The following is a 17,745-nucleotide window of genomic DNA, read 5'->3' as shown; positions in this document are numbered from 1 at the left end:
TCTAGTGAGAAGAGTAGCACTCAAAAAGCTATAAATTCCAAAGATATGTTAGACTTCTGTGTGTGTGTGTGTGTTGGTGGTGGGGGGGGGCATGTTTTTGTGAAATATCAGGACACAAATGTGTATAATGACATAGGTATTAATTCAATTCAATTCAAATTTATTTGTATAGCGCTTTTCACAATACACATTGTTTCAAAGCAGCTTCACAGAAAGTGCATTTCATAAATGTACATTGAAAAATGTTAGAAAAGAGAATGTTAAAGAAAAAATGTTAGGATAAGTTAATCAATCATGTATTATTTTAGGCCATAACAACGCTGGCGTTGAGTCGTCTCTTCACAGGCGTCGAGTCGTCTCATCACAGGTGTCGGGGCATCTGAAGTCTCCATCAGAGGCTGGATACAAACTGGAGCTGACGAACTAGTTACCTCGGGACTAGTGTCCCGAGATAACAACAGAAAAGCAGATGGGAAATAATTAGCATAGCTGCTGTTCAGAATATTAATGCTGTTGGTGCGATTTAACTGTAGTATAAAACTTAATTATAATGTGAATGCTTGGCTAAAGAGATGCGTCTTTAATCTAGTTTTAAACTGGGACAGCGTGTCTGAACCTCGAACAATATCCGGAAGACTATTCCAGAGTTTAGGAGCTAAATGTGAAAAAGCCCTCCCTCCTTTAGTGGACTTAGATATCCTAGGAATGACCAGAAGCCTCGAGTTTAGTGATCTTAAAGAGCGCGATGGATTGTAGGGCGATAAAAGATCAGTTAAATACACTGGAGCTAACCCATTTAGGGCTTTATAGGTCAGTAGCAATACTTTGTAATTGATACGGAACTTAATAGGTAACCAGTGTAGGGATGATAAAATTGGTGTTATATGATCATATTTTCTTGACCTAGTAAGCACTCTAGCAGCTGCGTTTTGGACTAACTGCAGTTTGTTTATCGATGATGCAGGACAACCAGCTAATAAAGCATTACAGTAATCTAGTCTCGAGGTCATGAATGCATGAACTAACTTTTCTGCATCAGAAATAGATAGCATGTTACGTAGCTTGGCAATGTTTCTAAGGTGGAAAAATGCCGTTTTTGTAACATATGAAATATGACTTTCGAAAGATAAGTTGCGGTCTAATATAACACCCAGGTCTCTTACTGTAGTGGATAAAGCGACAGGACATCCTTCCAAGTTAAAGTTGTATTGTGAGAGGTTTTGTGGGCAATTTTTTGGACCAATAAGTAACACCTCCGTTTTATCTGAATTTAATAGCAGAAAATTACACGTCATCCAGTGTTTAATATCATCAACACACGCTGTCAGTTTAGATAATTTAGCGTTTTCATCTGGTCGTGATGAAATATATAATTGAGTGTCATCAGCATAACAGTGGAAATTAATTCCATGTTTTCTTATAATATTACAAAAAGAGGGTGAAATATGAGGACATTCCCCATGTCCTCACTTTTCAAAATGCTTATAAATCACATAGAACAAGTTTTTTTTCACAGAAAGTAAACTGCACAGTCTTCTGTGATGGGTAGGTTTAGGGGCAGTGTAGGGATAGAAAATACGGTTTGTACGGTATAAAAACCATTACGCCTATGGAATGTCCTCACATTTCACAAAAACAAAAGTGTGTGTGTGTGTCAGAAGAAAACAGAAAAATATTAAGTCAAATTGTGTTGGAAATGTGCTGCTGTTTCTATGAGGTCCTTTGAGAGTATAAATGCTTTTTCTGCTGATGTGTTTCGGTTTAGGAGGAAGCCCAACTGTCAATCACTCTATGAAAAAGTCCTGATTGGTGCATTATTTCACAACTGTCTTACATAATCGTTAAAAAAAAAAAGCTTTGCAAGCATAAAGCTGTTTTGTGCTGGACAGAAAAAACTATGCAATGATGATCATTTGCTATGCAAAAATGAAAAACTGAGCAAATGCAAATACCTTCCTGTTTTATCAGCACCTTTGTGTTCTTTTCTGTATATGTAAAAAAACACATGGCTGCAATAACTTCTATACTTGTTCTTGGAGCTATTTAATACATGATGTGATGTGGGAAGCTGTTTTTTAAATAAATAAAAAAGGAAAATCACGTAAAAGTCAATTCCATGAAGTCTTACATCAGGAACGTCTGCCCTTGTCATGACTAATTTCCTCACATTATTCTATGAATGAAGACACACTTGTGCTGTTTTTCTGCATTTAATACAACATGTAATCTGTTATGCAGCAAGTATGAATCACTTATATTGTTGCATTGCCTATTTGTAAGGTGCTTTTATAAAAGTGTAAGAAGTGGAATTAATTGCATGGCTTAGTGCTGTAACTTTATCTACAGTACATAAAGTGAACCACTGAAAAACGCAAACAAGCATCTCTCCAATGGTCTCTGTTAGTGAGGAATGGCAATCTATAAATGCACATAAAACACCACATCAATATGAAATACATTTATTTAAATCAATGTCAAAAAAAAAAAAAAAATCAAAGCACACATTACTTTAAAAACAAATCAAAAGCCAGCCAGACACTTTGCTTGAAATGCTCAACTAAACCATGGAGCAGAAAAAAAAACTAGAATGAAATATTTGACACATCAAGACTGATTTAACTTGGCAAATTAAGTGTCAAGGACTGACTATTGATTATTGGTTTAGCGGTTATCGGAGGAGAAGTCATCTCTGCATTATAGATCTGATTTCATCCTTCTCCTGCTCAGGCACAAAACGGTTGATATTTATCCCAGGCTGAGCTACAGCCTACCGCAAAATACCACAAAGAAAATAAAGGGAAGAAAATATACTAAAATGTCATTATTTTTAAAAGCTGGAAAATTTGTGTAATTTTGATTGTGGGGGGAAAAAAATGCAGTGGCTACAATATATCTTTATCTTAAAGATAGACAGATCCAAAGTTCTTGTTAGACAGATCCAAAGTTCTTGTTATTTCAACCATACCACCCTAAAGAAGTTTTAAATTTTCCACAATTTCTTTAGATGAAAAGAAATGAGTCACTCAGGAAAAATGTTGTGATGAATGAAGGACACAGCTTCTCTGTACAAATGATTATTGATAGTCCAAACATGATGGGGGAAAAAACATTTCTGATCATTTTATAAACATGAACATGTTTTGAAATGTCCCCATACTTTCTATAGCCATTAAGAAAGTCCTGAACCCTCTCCCAGAGTGTCTAACCCCCCCTTGCCACATCACAGACAGAGCTTTTGCTCCAGACACAGATCCTCATAGTGGAATCTCCTTCAGAAAAAAAAAAACAGTAAGCAAAGAGCAGGGGGGGAAGAACATTTTCAAGACTGTTCTGGAAGTAAAGGCAGAGGCTGCTTCTCTCTTTTACTGTCAAGTCTGTGTTTTAGTTGAGGAGTCTGTGGTGGTCTGCCTTATTGATTTGGCCAATAACTGTAGAGAGGAACTGGAATGTTGGCCAGCTGGGCAACAGTTCTTCATTTCGGCAATCTGAAAAAGAGAGAGAAGAAAAAAAATGACATCCGTCTCAACTAACCCTTCACCGAGCTGCCAAAGCAAAAGGTAAGTTCAGCTTTAGAATCGATACAAGTCTTGCCAAAAATGCAGAAATTGTTGAGCTTCAGCAGGTGGTGCTGTTTTTTTTTTTTTTTTTTAAATGGAGCAGAAAGATGCAACAAACACCATTAAGATGAATGGGAAGGCTAATGATAGACTTGGTCGTTGTGTCATAGCGGAGGCGTGGCATGGGGGTGGAGTCGACGTGGGGGAAAACAGTCCATTCCCCCACAATAGAAATGCATGGGGTTAACCCAGTATAGCCTGTGTAGAATCCCTTTTGCCGCTCGACAGAGCAAGATGTATAGACAAACCGAGGCATTTTTGGTCAGATTGTCCGTACAGTCTCTGTGACTGATAAACGACCCATGTCAATGGCCAGAGGTGTCATTTTCTCATCAAAATACATGCTGCTCCGCCGACCCCCATATAGGTATGACATGTCAACTTCATAAAACACCCAGTCTTTCGATGAAGACATTAATTCAGTGTTCCTTAATTTAATGGATTAAAAGTATGTATTACATACATTTAACGTTTTAAAATGATTATAAAACGTGTCTTGTGCTATGAAATCTATATTTGGAGTTGACATGTCAGTGTCACAATATTATTAGAATTACTGACAATAGCAAAGATTTTTTTTATTTACTTTTTGTATAGCAACCGACTTCATCAAAAGACTGGGTGATTTATGAAGTAGCCTAGCTATTATGTTGTGTATTATTTGTGGGAGCAACATGTCTTTTGACGAGAAAGTGTCGTACATATAATGTGACTATCACCATGAAGCACAAATATAAGCCCAGCCCTTCCCATCATGAAATAAAGAAGACTTTTGAATGTTTTGTACATTAATAATCTCATGCATTATGTGGCTATGTGATCGCTCATCATGAAAAACTGCTTTAGCGATAAATTGAGTCCCGTGACAACTTTATTGGCGTTTTGTTCAACAAATGTTTGCCGTTGCAATTCATGAAATCTCTTTTTTTAATCTTTACAATAATACCAGCATCATGTAGTGCAAATGTTTAATTGTAATGGACGTATTGCAGGCTTTCGGAATTGACGAACGGCTCCGTCTGTCTATTTGGCAGCATAAAACTTCAGATCAGGGTTTTTAAACTTACTAGAGGTGCAGAACGTCACATGGCAACTTTTCGGGACTGCACCAAGCAAAAATAAATCGTAATCATTACAAAGAGTAAAGATAAAGCATCTAACATGGCCTACGCGCATTCATTCTAATGGCTTGTTTTCCCCCACGGCATATGGATGGCGGATATGACATTTTTCTGGGCGTTCCCAGTAATGCCGACCAAGTCAATAGCTTTCTGCAGATATCTCCACAGATATTAGGGATGATCTGTTATTAAAACTCTGGCTAATACTGTATGTCATTTTCATATAGTAGCAGATAAGTGGCCAATATTAAAATTCCATACTATTTTATTTAAATGATGTAAAAATAAAACACTGAAAAACAAAAAGGCTACAAGTGAATTACAGCATTTTAATGTACAGTATGAAAGTGGATATTTGAGATTTGCTAAGAATTACATTTAACAGTGTTAATTTACTGTTTTTAAAGATTAACTTTGAGTGTTAAATGATGGTAATCTGATAATCTGAATGTAAAAATAGGACAAATGATACAGAATTTATTTTTTAAAAATCTGCTTTATCACGTAAAAACCGGTATATTGTGCATCCCTAGTAGGCATCCATGATGCAAACCACACAGGGTGAAATCTTTATTGATCATGGATGATGCATGTACAGATTCCTAATGAATTTCTGATTGACTACCTGGCTCAGAGCTGCTGCAGTGATGCAGTTGTGTTACAGCAGGATGCAGTTCGACTTCTTTTTCGCTCTCTTCTTCTCCACTGGCGTCTTTCTGTTTATCTGTCTTACCAGGTCATAAAAGATCTGATAAACACACACACAAAAAAAAAGACTTTTATTAGAGAACCGTCTTTGTGTACTCGGTACAAGTGCATTTTTTTGTTTGCATCTTGCTCTGGATAAAGTGCAGTGAACTGTGACTCACCTCGTTGACATTGATCTTTGATTTGGCAGAAGATTCTAGAAAGGCACAATTACTCCACTGACGAGCAAGATTCTGACCCTGCTCTTTCCCGACCACCCTCTCATCCTCTAAATCACACTTATTTCCAACCAAGATCATTGGCACCTAGACACAAAAAGAGAGACATCCTTTAATTGTGTATACTGTGTTTGGATTTGGTTTAACAGAAATCACACTCACTGGCCGTTCCAAAAATTGTAACCGATTTTAAAATAGCATGAACTAAAAACATCCGTGTCTAGTATAGAGGCACAAACAAAACATGTCCCATGTACAACAGTTCTCATGCCACATTAATTCATATATACACTACTGTTCAAATGGTTTGGTTTGTTTAAAGTAATTAAAAAAATTACTCAGCAATGGCACATTAAATTGATCAAAAGTGACAATAAATACATTACAATGCTACAAAATATCTCTATTGATACATCTAAAAGAAAATGTATCTCAGTTCCACAAAATAATTCAGCAGCACAACTGTTTTCTGCAACATTGATAATCAATCAGCATATTAAAATGATTTCTGAAGGATCATGTGACAATTAAGACAAATATAACTAAATATAACATAAAATATAACTAAAAGATAAAATATAAAACAGTTATTTTAAATTGTAAAACTAGTTCACAATATTTTTACTGGCTTAACGATTTTGGAAAAGAATCTAAATGCGTTTTTTTTTTACCAATATTGCGATTGAATATGCGGTTATTTTTTAATCTTTTTATCTTCTGTATTATTCAACAATAAATCAACGTATAAATGATTCCAATACCAATTCTGGGAGTCACGATCCGATTCCAAAACAATTCTGTTTTGAATTCCAACAACATTTTTCTTATAAATTAATCTTAATAAAACTTAAAATCTTTTTTTTAATTATATATGTAATAAGTACTTTTTAAAATAATTACACATTAAAAAAATTTATTAAAACAATTGCATGTTAATAATTTTAAATATATAAACTAATATAGCTGCAAAACTAGTAAATAATAAAAAGGAACAAAAAACATATTACAAGCAATGAACAAAGAGTGCTTTGAGTATTTAAGAGTATCTGAACTGTGAGTGATAATCAATCAGGCAATAGTAAAGCTAAGAAAGAAAAATCAATGATGACATCGCAGACAGCGGGAGATCTGCACTCAAACTAATGCACAAATCTCTTTTGAATTATAAGATGTGGTTTGTCCTGTCTCTTTAATTCCTTAAGACATTACGGTTTACATTAATTTTGCGTCATAAAATCATTTTGAGATGTGCACAGCCGCAAATGTGGGCACTCTTCACAAAGCGCGGCACGAGCCTTTGAAACTGAAAGTCTTCTGTCAGTGAGTTTCCTATTTTTAATATATAAGCACACTGCATTCCAAACGACATAAATTAAGCCTTTGTAGAGCATTTGTAGGGAAAAAAGGCGAGAACACGCACTAAACATAACATCAAGCAAAGCGCACGTTTCTCACAACGCATATATCCTGTGCAATGAAACCCGCGAATGTTCACGGAAACATAAACGGTTCTTTCCTTTAGGCCAGGCCTGTAGGTGTAACGTGCCAAGTTGATGCTGCTTCTGCACACTGCTTACTCACGTGTCACGTGACCAGACTGTAATCGCAGTCTTTACTAGTGGTGTAACGGATCACAAAACTCACAGATCGGATCATTTTTTGGATCAGAATAAAAGGGGGAGGAGACCATTTTTATATGCTTTCCATTTTTTACATAACATATATGGTTATACAGGTTAACAAGGAACTTTTGGTGTTAACAAAAATAACCTACATGGTTTTAACAAAAATAAAATAAATAAATAACCATCTGACTAAATACAATTTTACTCAGTTGTTAAAGTGTAACATGTAAAAAAAACAACCTGAGACGCGAAAATAGGCCTGAGCTTATAAATGACAATTTTTTTTTTTTTTTTAAAGATTAGGATGTCAACATTCTCGCTTTAATCAGCGCCAGCACATCCAAAAATAGACTCTGTTACCCCTTTTCCACCAAGGCAGTGCTAGAGCTAGATCAGAGCCAGAGCTAGTTCAGAGCCAGAGCTAGTCCCAGTTCATAGTTGGTTCGACTGAGGAGCCTTCTAAGAACCGTTTGGTTTTCCGCATGCTGAGAGCCACAACAGAGCCAGGTCTTACGTCACTGTATACGTCTCATCTCTCTCAGCAACGCTAGCGAGGTGTTGCCAAGTCCGTGGGCTGTTTTTCATGTCCGCGGGTTGAAGCGACCCCAATTATGTGATATTTAGCCCCAGGAATGTGAATTTTAGTAGGCAACCATGCCAAAAAAAAACACATATTTTACCCCCAAATGTGATTTTACCAGGGAAGCCCTCCTGAAACATGATTGGGCTTGTTTTGAGTAGCAATTGGGTGGGTTTTGTTGTGAAAACCTGGCAACCCTGGGCAGCGGGAAACACAAACACACCAGGCTTGTTCGAGATGCATCGGCGCTGCACAGACCTGTTACTATGACAGCAAGTCCAGGATGAGCTTCGAAGAACCAAACAATCCAAGATCATGCCAAATCGTCAACAATCAAATCCAGCTAACTGAGTTAGCGAGGTATGAAGAACGGGCCCCTGTTCTAGCCCAGCAATGTTTTGGTGCTACTTAAGAACCACTTTTCCTGGCTCGGAGCTGGGGCTTTGGGTGTGGAAACACAAAGAACCGATTTGAAACTAGGCTCTGGCTCCGATCTAGCTCTAGCACTGCCTTGGTGGAAAAGGGGTATGTGTGGAAAGATCGCAGCACAGCTGTATGGCTACGCGCTCTTGGAACTCACTGACGGGCCGAAGCCGCGTGCAGTGTGAAAGCTGTATCCGTTAACATGGGTACGGAAAAAATACGCACTGCAAACGGAGTAAGTGTGAAACGGGCGTCAGCAGGTGCCATGCTCGATGTATGCGCCACTTTCATACGGCTTTCTCGTGCCACAGTGCCTACATAATGTTACAGTTTTGTCCACCGCCCTTCTTCCGTCATCATTATATTTTACGGGGAAGTCAAAATGCTCCCATACATGTGATTTGAATGATGCGGGAGGCTTTTCAAGTTCTTCTACGCTAGCCACTGTTGACTGATTAACATGCCCTGTTCACGTGAACACGCATTTCTCTGAAACTCAGCATCGAGTTTAAAGCAACGAGATCATTTAAAAAGCAATATCGGCAGAAAAACTTCTTTTAGTCTGCGATCGCTAAACAATTCAGATGAATCCACAAGTTAAAAAAAAGCTCAATAAATCCGCTGGTCACGTGCGTGCCGAAACGTGGGTCGTGATCCGTACGGATCACAGATCAACTGCGATCCGTTACACCCCTAGTCTTTACGTTTAAAAAAAAATCGTGTTTTATCATATCGCGATATTATCGCAAATGCAACTAATCGTTCAGCCCTAAATTTTACTGTATTTTTTAATTAAGTAAGTAAATAAAGCATTGGTGAGCATAAGAGACTTCTTTCAAAAATATTTTCAAAATCAAGACTTTAAATGGCAGTATATATGCATGTTTAATTTGTTCATGTAATTTGCATAGAGAACTGAAATTGTGTATGCATGGAAAACCCCTAATGAGCAAAGAGCTTTAAATAGAGAAAGCGTGTGCTCTGGTAAAGTAGCGTGGTGTGCCACAGTTTGAAAGCAGATTCTGCAAATTTCATGCATGTCTCGGAGCTCTTGAGGTCTCAGTAAAAATCACTTGTTTTGACTTTGCTGTACAATACATGCTATAGCTGACCTTAGCTGGGCTGTCAGGTTATTTATTTATTTAAAAATCTTGATGATTTGCCAAAGCAAGCACCGCAAATAATAATAATATTTTATTATAATGCAAAGTGACTCACATCCTCTGTGTCCTTCACCCTCAAAATCTGCTCTCGTAGGTCCTGCAGGTCGTTGAAGGTGGACTGTGCTGTGATGGAGTAAACCAGAGCAAAACCCTGACCGTTCTTCATGTACAGGTCCCTCATCGCTGTGAACTGCTCCTGTAGGCAAATAATCAATAATCTATTGAGTTCGCATAGAAGACTAATTAACTAATTGGAACAGTTCATGCATCATATTGAACTCACTGTGCCTGCAGTATCCAGGATCTCTAGCATACATTGCTGGCCATCAACTTCAACTTGCTAAAAAGAGAGAAAGAAAAAGGGTGTGAAGTGCTGTGTTAATGTATATTCTTAGAGTATTAGTTCAGCTATACCAAAAAGGGTTACTACTTACCTTTCTATATGAATCTTCTATTGTGGGGTCATATTTTTCAACAAATATTCCCTGTACAAACTGGACTGTCTGTGAGAGAAAAGACCAGAATCTCATCAAATCCAAATAAATACTACTGGCCAGAGTGAAAACCACTACATGGACAGTTATAAACTGTATAAAATGCCCATATACACCGATCAGGCATAACTTTCCCCCTTTTGCTGCCAAAACAGCCCTGACCTGACGAGGCATGGACTCCACTAAAACCCTGAAGGTGTGCTGTGGTATCTGGCACCAAGATGTTAGCAGCAGATCCTTTAAGTCCTGTAAGTTTTGAGGTGGGGCCTCCATGGATCTGATTTGTTTGTTTTAGCACATTCCAGATGCTCGATTGGATTGAGATCTGGGGCCCGTTCTTCGTACGTTGCTTATTACATCTGAGATGATTTGACAGATCCCAGATCTTTTAATCGTGATAACTGATCTCAGGCTAATTTGGTTCTTCAAACGAATTTGCGGATTGGATTAAAATATCTGGTTTAATTAAAAGTAATTATTCCATCAAAAATAAATCGCTCAATCAAGTGGCTGTGTCTATATTATTATATACAACATTATAATATTATATACATTCTCATATACATAAACAATATAACATTTTTATATTATTATTTAAAATTATTATTAATGCCCCTGGTTCACTAATGAACTCTTGTAATAAAGTAGCAGTGGCTGGGACAGATTTTAAGTATCACCTCAAGATGCAATCTAATCCTGTTTACATGAAATAAGCCTGCTCATGAGCAGGTTTAAGCTTACGGACCTGTTACTATGACAGCAAGTCCAGGATGAGCTTCGAAGAACCAAACAATCCGAGATCATGTCAAATCGTCAACAATCAAATCCAGCTAACTGAGTTAGCGATGTACGAAGAACGGGCCCCTGGGGAATTTTTGAGGCCAAGACAACACTACAAACTCATTGTTGTGCTCCTCAACCCATTTCCATTTTTGCTTTGTGGCAGGGCGCATTCTCCTGCTGAAAGAGGCCACAGCCACCAGGACATACCGTTTCCATGAAAGGGTGTACATGGTCTGCAACAATACTTAGGTAGGTGGTACATGTCAAAGTAACTTGACATGTATCCTGATGGATGGCAGGACCCAGCAAGGTTTCCCAGAAGAACATGGCCCAAAGCATCACAGTGCCTCAGCCGACTTGACTTCTTCCCATAGTGCATCCTGGTGCCATGTGTTCCCCAGGTAAGCGACGCACGTGCACCCGGCCATACACGTGATGTAAAAGAAAACATGATTCATCAGACCAGGCCACCTTCTTCCACTGCTCCGTGGTCCAGTTCTCATGCTCACGTGCCCACTGTTGGGCACCCTGACTGGTCTGCGGCTATGCAACAAACTGTGATGCACTGTGTATTCTGACACCTTTCTATCCGAATCAGCATTAACTTCTTGAGCAATCTGAAAGTAGCCCGTCTGTTTGATCGGACCACCCTTCACTCCCCACGTGCATCAATGAGCCATGACCCTGTCGCTGGTTCACCACTGTCCACTGCAGACCGTGAACACCCCACAAGAGCTGCAGTTTTGGAGATGCTCTGACCCAGTCGTCTAGCCATCACAATTTGGCCCTTGTCAAACTTTTTTCCTGCTTCTAATACATCAACTTTGAGGACAAAATGTTCACTTGCTGCCTAATATAGCCCACCCACTAACAGGTGCCGTGGTGAAGAGATAATCAGTGCTATTCACTTCATCTGTCAGTGGTCATAATGTTATGCCTGAACGGTGTATAATACAACAACGATGTGTACACTTAAATAATTCCGAACTTACCAATGCAGACTTCCCCACACCTCCAGAGCCCAAAACGACAAGCTTATATTCACGCATGCTGAGGCCTGTAAGATTAAATCACAACACACACACACACACTCAAATCACTTATCAGTGCAATGACAGTTTGAAGCACTCAATAGACTTTTGGTTTTCTGACGTGGTTAGCACACTTGAGGTTACCAGATCTACACCACTTTTTCATAATCTGATTATTACTCTCAAACCATTATCATCCCTTCACCTTTTTTTGTCTAGATTTTTGTAAATCTTTGATAAGTGTTCTATACGCACCCATTAAAAATAAAAAAATGAATGTGCCCTCAATTTAATCAAAACACAATAATGCTGCCTTCACATGGTATCAGACTTATCGTAAATGCTGGTTTCCTAGTAAAACAATTTACATAAACGCTGCCTCTAAAATCAAAAATTGAATGCAAAGAGCTCATAATCACAACTTCAGAAGTGGGAAATTTCTGATAGCATGTGAAGGCCCACCCCCAGCAGCAACCTGTCACTCACATGTCCAACCATGCCCTACAGTTTTTCTAGTTTGTGAAGCTGTTTCACTCAGATTCACGTCACAGTAAGCGGAAAAAAACAAGATCTCAACTTCCATTTCATGGCGACTTTAATTAGCATGCTTTAGTTATGCAGTTTGTGTGGTCAAACATTCTTTGATGAATTGTAACTTTAAATTAATGTCCTGTAAAGCACCATCACTACAGCCGTGCACATTTTTTACCGGGCTGTTTGAGATCATTCAGAGTGCACTTTAAATCCCACATCCAAATTACCAAACAACCAGCTTATATACTGCATGCAGATTCAACTGATGCTGTGTTAATGCACCATTTCATTCAGCCTGAAGTAATTAAATTTAGAAAAAGCTAAATAAAAACATTTTAAAGATTAAGGAACATTAAAGATAGCAAGAAACAAAAAATCTGATCGCGTTTTCTCCTCTATAGGCTTTATGCCAAACATCATATGAACAAACTGGAAAACGTGTCTCGTCCAAAAACTGCTTTAATACCCTCCTAAAATCATATCTTGTTCTGTAAATAAGCAAATCAGTTACTGGCAGGTGATAAAGGCTAGATGGAGGTTAGTTTGTGTATGGTCTTATAAGACAGTACACTTAAGAGAAAGCAATAAAAAGGAAATACGGAATAATAAATAAGGAAAAGCCCTGTGTAAATGCAATAATGTCTTCCATTCACACCATTAAATGTGATCACTATAAGCAATAAAAAGGAATAAACAAGACTGTGCCATCGCATTTTCTTCAGATCAGTAAATTATAACAATCTAATAGTCTTATCTGACTCAGTTCCTATATTTTTTAAAAACAGATTAAACAAAATAATACAGATAGAACTGCAACAGGTGTTCATGTGGAATAACCAATGTCCAATGTCTCCACTCGACGTTTGAATAACATTATAGTGTCACCTAAACTGTTTTGTAATCTTAACATGCCACAGACTGCAGCTCTTCTATAGCTGTAGGACCCAGATTGCAGGAAAAATTCCTTTACTCTAACAGCTGTAACGTTAATGTCATTTTGGTCACTTGTCGAATCAAGACTGCATGCCAGTGTGTACACTAGGAGTTCATCAAAACGCAGTATAAACATAAACTTGCAGAGTTTAACTTGTTAACAAGCACATAGTAGTAACATATAACACGCGAAGATCAAATATTTCACCGGTAATAGGACAGGTTTGTGTGTTTTCGTCTGCACGCAGTAAAGGCCTGTAAACGCAGCGATGTTTCCTATGAATTCCACTGGGCAGCGGTGCTGCTGTGCGGGTTCATTTCTGCTCAGTTACCCGGCCTGAGACTCATTAGCTCGCGCTAGCACGTTAGCATATTCGTTACGCGAGGTTTCGTTCAGCGACTTTCCTCCAAAACCCGCGAGTCGCTGTACAGCACTAGTAAGCAACTGTCCGTGCAGGGTCGCGGTGTTTCGGGGCTCGTTAACAGTTCACTCACCGTGTCCCACAGCTCGAGTAGCATGCAGGATAGCACCACTATTGCGCCGGGCAGTCGCGCAATCACAGACAGACTCCCGTCACGCCCGGGGATGCGAACGTCACTGCAGCGCGCGGAATGCTGGCCTGACACAGCAACGAACGGGTTAAAGAGCCTACCATTAGTTTAGTTAGGCCTACTTATGGTATAATTCTAAAAAATACTTAATCTGATGCAAATTGCTTTTTGAGTGAGTGCAATCTCTCGTCGTCGTCTGTTAAAATCGGTGTTTATTAATTTTGAACTGCATAGACTTTGTCAAAAGGAACCCGATAAAATTTCTGAAACATTTTACTGAGCATGCGCAAAAAACACGCAATATAAGAGTCTTTCCTATGAGCTCAAATGTGACCAGTACAGCTGAAGAACCTGCACTGTAGCAACAAGTAATCAAAACCCCACTATTCTGCTAATCCTGGAATCACCAAACTGATGATTCAATGCTCTTAATATTCAACATTAGAATTTTTTACATGTATCCCTACTAAATCAGACCATGAGTGACCATACAGATTTTCATTCAAGTCAAGGGGTGGTTATTTGGTTTGCAACTGATAGGCCTGAACATTTGCTAAATGTTCCATTCTTTGACCACATGCACCACAAATGCACTGCAAACAGTGTCAAAACTAAACAGCAGAGCGGATGTGCAACCCAGGAAATGGTGAACTACATTTCATAACGTCTGGTCAGCAGACTTACAGATGGCTAAGTTACACTGCAGACAATAGTTTTTATTCAATTGATTACAGAAATTTTGTTATCTGTAATATGAGAAGTGTGAAGATGTTTCTTCTCATGAGATTAACTTGGGCCAAACATGAAGAGTAGTAAATATTCAATGTTACATTTCAGAATGACCCTGTTCTTGAGTCATGTGATCAGAGTAATGTACAGTTGAATATATTAATGAAGATCTGTCTCCTTTAGGTGGATCATCCAACATATACACTATTGTTTCTTCACAGAGGTAACCGATGTCGTCCACAGTCTGACAGAGAGAAAAAGAGAACAACGGGAGTCTGTACAGTAAGATTCTATAGTGAGTCTATATTCAAAACATTTAACCTCACAAAACGTTCAAAGCTAATAATCTAAATGTACTCATTTTTTCATTTATTTTTTTCTTTTGATAAATCATTCATATGCATTTGTTTTGTGGCACAAAAGAGAGGTTCCCATACCTGGTTGAATTCTAGTGGATTTTGAACTGTATATTCAATGATGTGAGGTTTCAAAGCATCGACATGTGAATAATACAAATAATGTTAGATTTCATTATTGACTTAAAGAAAAATAAAGGCCTGAGGAATATGAGATATCATCACAGAATGAAGTCTGAAAGCATCATAAACAATGGCATATAAGGCTTGAGGTTATTTAAAAAAGTATTTCATTGCTTTATTATTTTATTATTACATTAGTTGAAGTCTTAGTTAAAGTGTGTGTGATCTTACATTTGAACTTTGCATATGCTCTTTTCTTGTAGATAAACACTAAAGCCACAAGAATCCAGAAAACCAGGAATGAAAAAACACCTGCACAAACCGCAGTCACGTCTACAGGAATAAAAAGAAAAAGATTATATAATTACTACAGTATTTCATGTTGCTGCAATGTGTGCCATAATCATAAGTTAGTGTATGGACAAAAACAAATGACAGATTACTGTTGTTGTAAGTATTCTATAACAGCAACAACTGACAATATATATAAAAAGAAGCGTTACCAGAGCTGTTGATTAAAGGAGTGGAGCCTGACGATGGGACTGTTGGTGGTAACAGTTCATATGAGTGAGAATTATCTGCGAGAGACAAAATCTCAAAATTAATTAATCAAATAATCAAAATTAATCAAATAGTACATCATTTGTCAAACACTCTCTTGATGGACCAACATCTCTTTTTTTGCTGAACTTTTACCTGCAGAGGTGAGTGTTGTTGTCCATGTAAATGTAGTTGTAATTGTCTCTTCAGGGGTGTGTGAAGGTCTGACCACAAGAGCTTCTGAAAATAAAACAGAAAAAAGAGGAATTTAAGTTTAATAAACATTTTGTAAAGCAATGTGAAATTATTTCAATAGGAAGACAAATGTATTATATTTAAAGTGTTATAAATAAATACCCACCTGAACGGACAGACAGATGAACTTTATTCAATTTTTTCTGGAACCATTGATCAAGTCCACAGTAATAAACACCAGAGTCTTTGAGTCTGAGATCTCTGATGGTTACAGCAAAGAACCTTCCACTCACAACATCAATCAAAGAGTATCTTCCATTCGAGACGAACTGATCAGTCTTTGCACTTTTAATCAAAACATGTTCTGATCCACATGGATCACGGCAAAAGTACTTGGGTGTGTATAGTTGATTATCTGGATATGGACAGCTAATCTCCACCTTTTCACCCACTGTTCCCTCATAAGCATCTCCAGACTTCATCAACACAACACTTAAAACTATAGAGAAAGCACACTTAACATTTTCAGTTGAGTTAAACAGAGACATGCAGAGAAATTACACTTTGACCCATTAAAATTTCAACAACATAAAAGCAATTTTCAGACAACTAAACACAAAGAAGCTCTCAAAATAACTTCAAACTCAGTTACATTATGTTTTATAGCGTTGAATTCAATGTGAAATTATCTGTACACATCGCACCTTGGAATTAGGCCTATAAGTATCTATCTGCATTCTGAGCAGTTTTGAGATATTGCGCTTCAAGGTTTTTGCATTCCATTCGACTTTGTAGATAGAACCTTTTTGTTTTCTAAATAAAAAGTCCCAACATGTACACAACATAAAAAAGTCACATAATGAAAATAAGTTGTCACAGAATAAGAATATGTGAGGTCAATGTCAGATAGAACCTTATAATTCCAAGGTGACATCTCTAAATATTAAATATCATATTGTTATACTAAATAAATAATATTATCCATAATTTAAAAACAAAAATGGAATGGAAATGGATGCAAAATGTAAAGAAAGGAATATTACCTTCAAAAAGACATAGAAAATCTGTATTCATTCTCCACATCATATCCACCTCAAAACAGGATTAGGATTCATAAAGAAACAATTTCATTAAAACAAACTTTAATCTAAGTATAAAATCTGCTTAATGTTTCTCACACCGCAACTGCCGATGAACTGAAAAGAAGCCCCACCCTGAAAGAGAGAGAGAGATACTTCTGCTTATAAACAGACAAACCAATGATCGTTTAGCAGTGAAACTAGTACAACTTAAAGAAGCAGAACAAAGCAAACTTTATGTTGTTAAGAAGCAAGAGAGAGTGACAACAAGTACAATAAAATACTTTTCTCCTCAGTTTTTAAAATTATGCAAAAACCAGATGCAGTCAAACATAACATTGCTCAGTACCAAGGGTGTATAGTACTTGAGTAATTTTACTTGATTACTGTAATTAAGTATTATTTTTGGGGATTTTTACTTTACTTGAGTACAATTAAAAATCAATACTTTTACTTTTACTTAATTACATTTTTTAAGAAAAAAAAGGTACTTTTTACTCCTTACAATTTTATTTACAGTTTTTTTGGAGATCATTTCATTCTATTTTCCCTTGCTATTACCAAACCAATTGAATTGCGCTGATGCCCAGTTTAATTTAAATGTTTAATTTAAATGTATTTATTCTGCCAATGAGATTCATTTTCACATTCCATGAAATTAGTCAGACATGTTAATTGGTCCTTTGAAAGTGACTCAGGGCCGGCCCAAGCCCTTATGGGGCCCTAAGCAGAATTTTATTTGGGGGCCCCTCTGTGCCACCAATACGATTGACTATTGTCAGTTCTTGATAATTCGCACACCCAGTATCAATTTTAGTAGTTGTAGCTGTGTTGCTTTCATCATGTGTGGCAGTAATGGTCTTACCCTTATACGGTTTTTAATTGTAACAGTAGCAAAACCCACAGGTGTGGTCAGGTGTTAATATTCAAAGCCTTACTGT

The 17,745-nt window shown here is 37.5% G+C and overlaps 2 protein-coding genes across 4 annotated transcripts; both read right to left on the bottom strand.

The window, feature by feature from the left end:
- Positions 1–2,443: 2,443 nt before the first annotated feature.
- On the bottom strand, positions 2,444–13,832 carry rap1aa (RAP1A, member of RAS oncogene family a). 2 transcript variants are annotated; one of them, XM_079828073.1, is made up of 8 exons: positions 13,726–13,832; positions 11,725–11,789; positions 9,890–9,958; positions 9,739–9,795; positions 9,511–9,651; positions 5,608–5,751; positions 5,364–5,486; positions 2,444–3,485 (listed from the first exon to the last, which is right to left on the bottom strand). In XM_079828073.1, the coding sequence occupies exons 2-7, from the start codon at positions 11,779–11,781 to the stop codon at positions 5,397–5,399; spliced, it is 558 nt and encodes a 185-aa protein (XP_079684199.1). In that variant the 5' UTR covers positions 11,782–11,789; positions 13,726–13,832; the 3' UTR covers positions 2,444–3,485; positions 5,364–5,396. The 2 variants fall into 2 exon arrangements, with proteins under 2 accessions (XP_079684199.1, XP_079684200.1); XM_079828074.1 differs by having other exon boundaries at positions 13,439–13,770.
- Positions 13,708–16,941, bottom strand: LOC307133202 (natural cytotoxicity triggering receptor 2-like). Of its 2 annotated transcripts, XM_079828072.1 has the most exons (7): positions 16,769–16,941; positions 15,892–16,224; positions 15,687–15,770; positions 15,494–15,568; positions 15,222–15,323; positions 14,949–14,974; positions 13,708–14,755 (listed from the first exon to the last, which is right to left on the bottom strand). In XM_079828072.1, the coding sequence occupies exons 1-7, from the start codon at positions 16,809–16,811 to the stop codon at positions 14,609–14,611; spliced, it is 810 nt and encodes a 269-aa protein (XP_079684198.1). In that variant the 5' UTR covers positions 16,812–16,941; the 3' UTR covers positions 13,708–14,608. The 2 variants fall into 2 exon arrangements, with proteins under 2 accessions (XP_079684198.1, XP_079684197.1); XM_079828071.1 differs by lacking the exon at positions 16,769–16,941 and having other exon boundaries at positions 15,892–16,379.
- Between the last annotated feature and the right edge of the window lie 804 nt (positions 16,942–17,745).

This window comes from Gobio gobio, assembly GCF_949357685.1.
Source record: "Gobio gobio genome assembly, chromosome: 10".
Lineage (NCBI taxonomy): Eukaryota > Metazoa > Chordata > Actinopteri > Cypriniformes > Gobionidae > Gobio > Gobio gobio.
The sequence above is the reverse complement of the archived record's forward strand: the minus strand, read 5'-3'. Positions and strand labels throughout refer to the sequence as shown.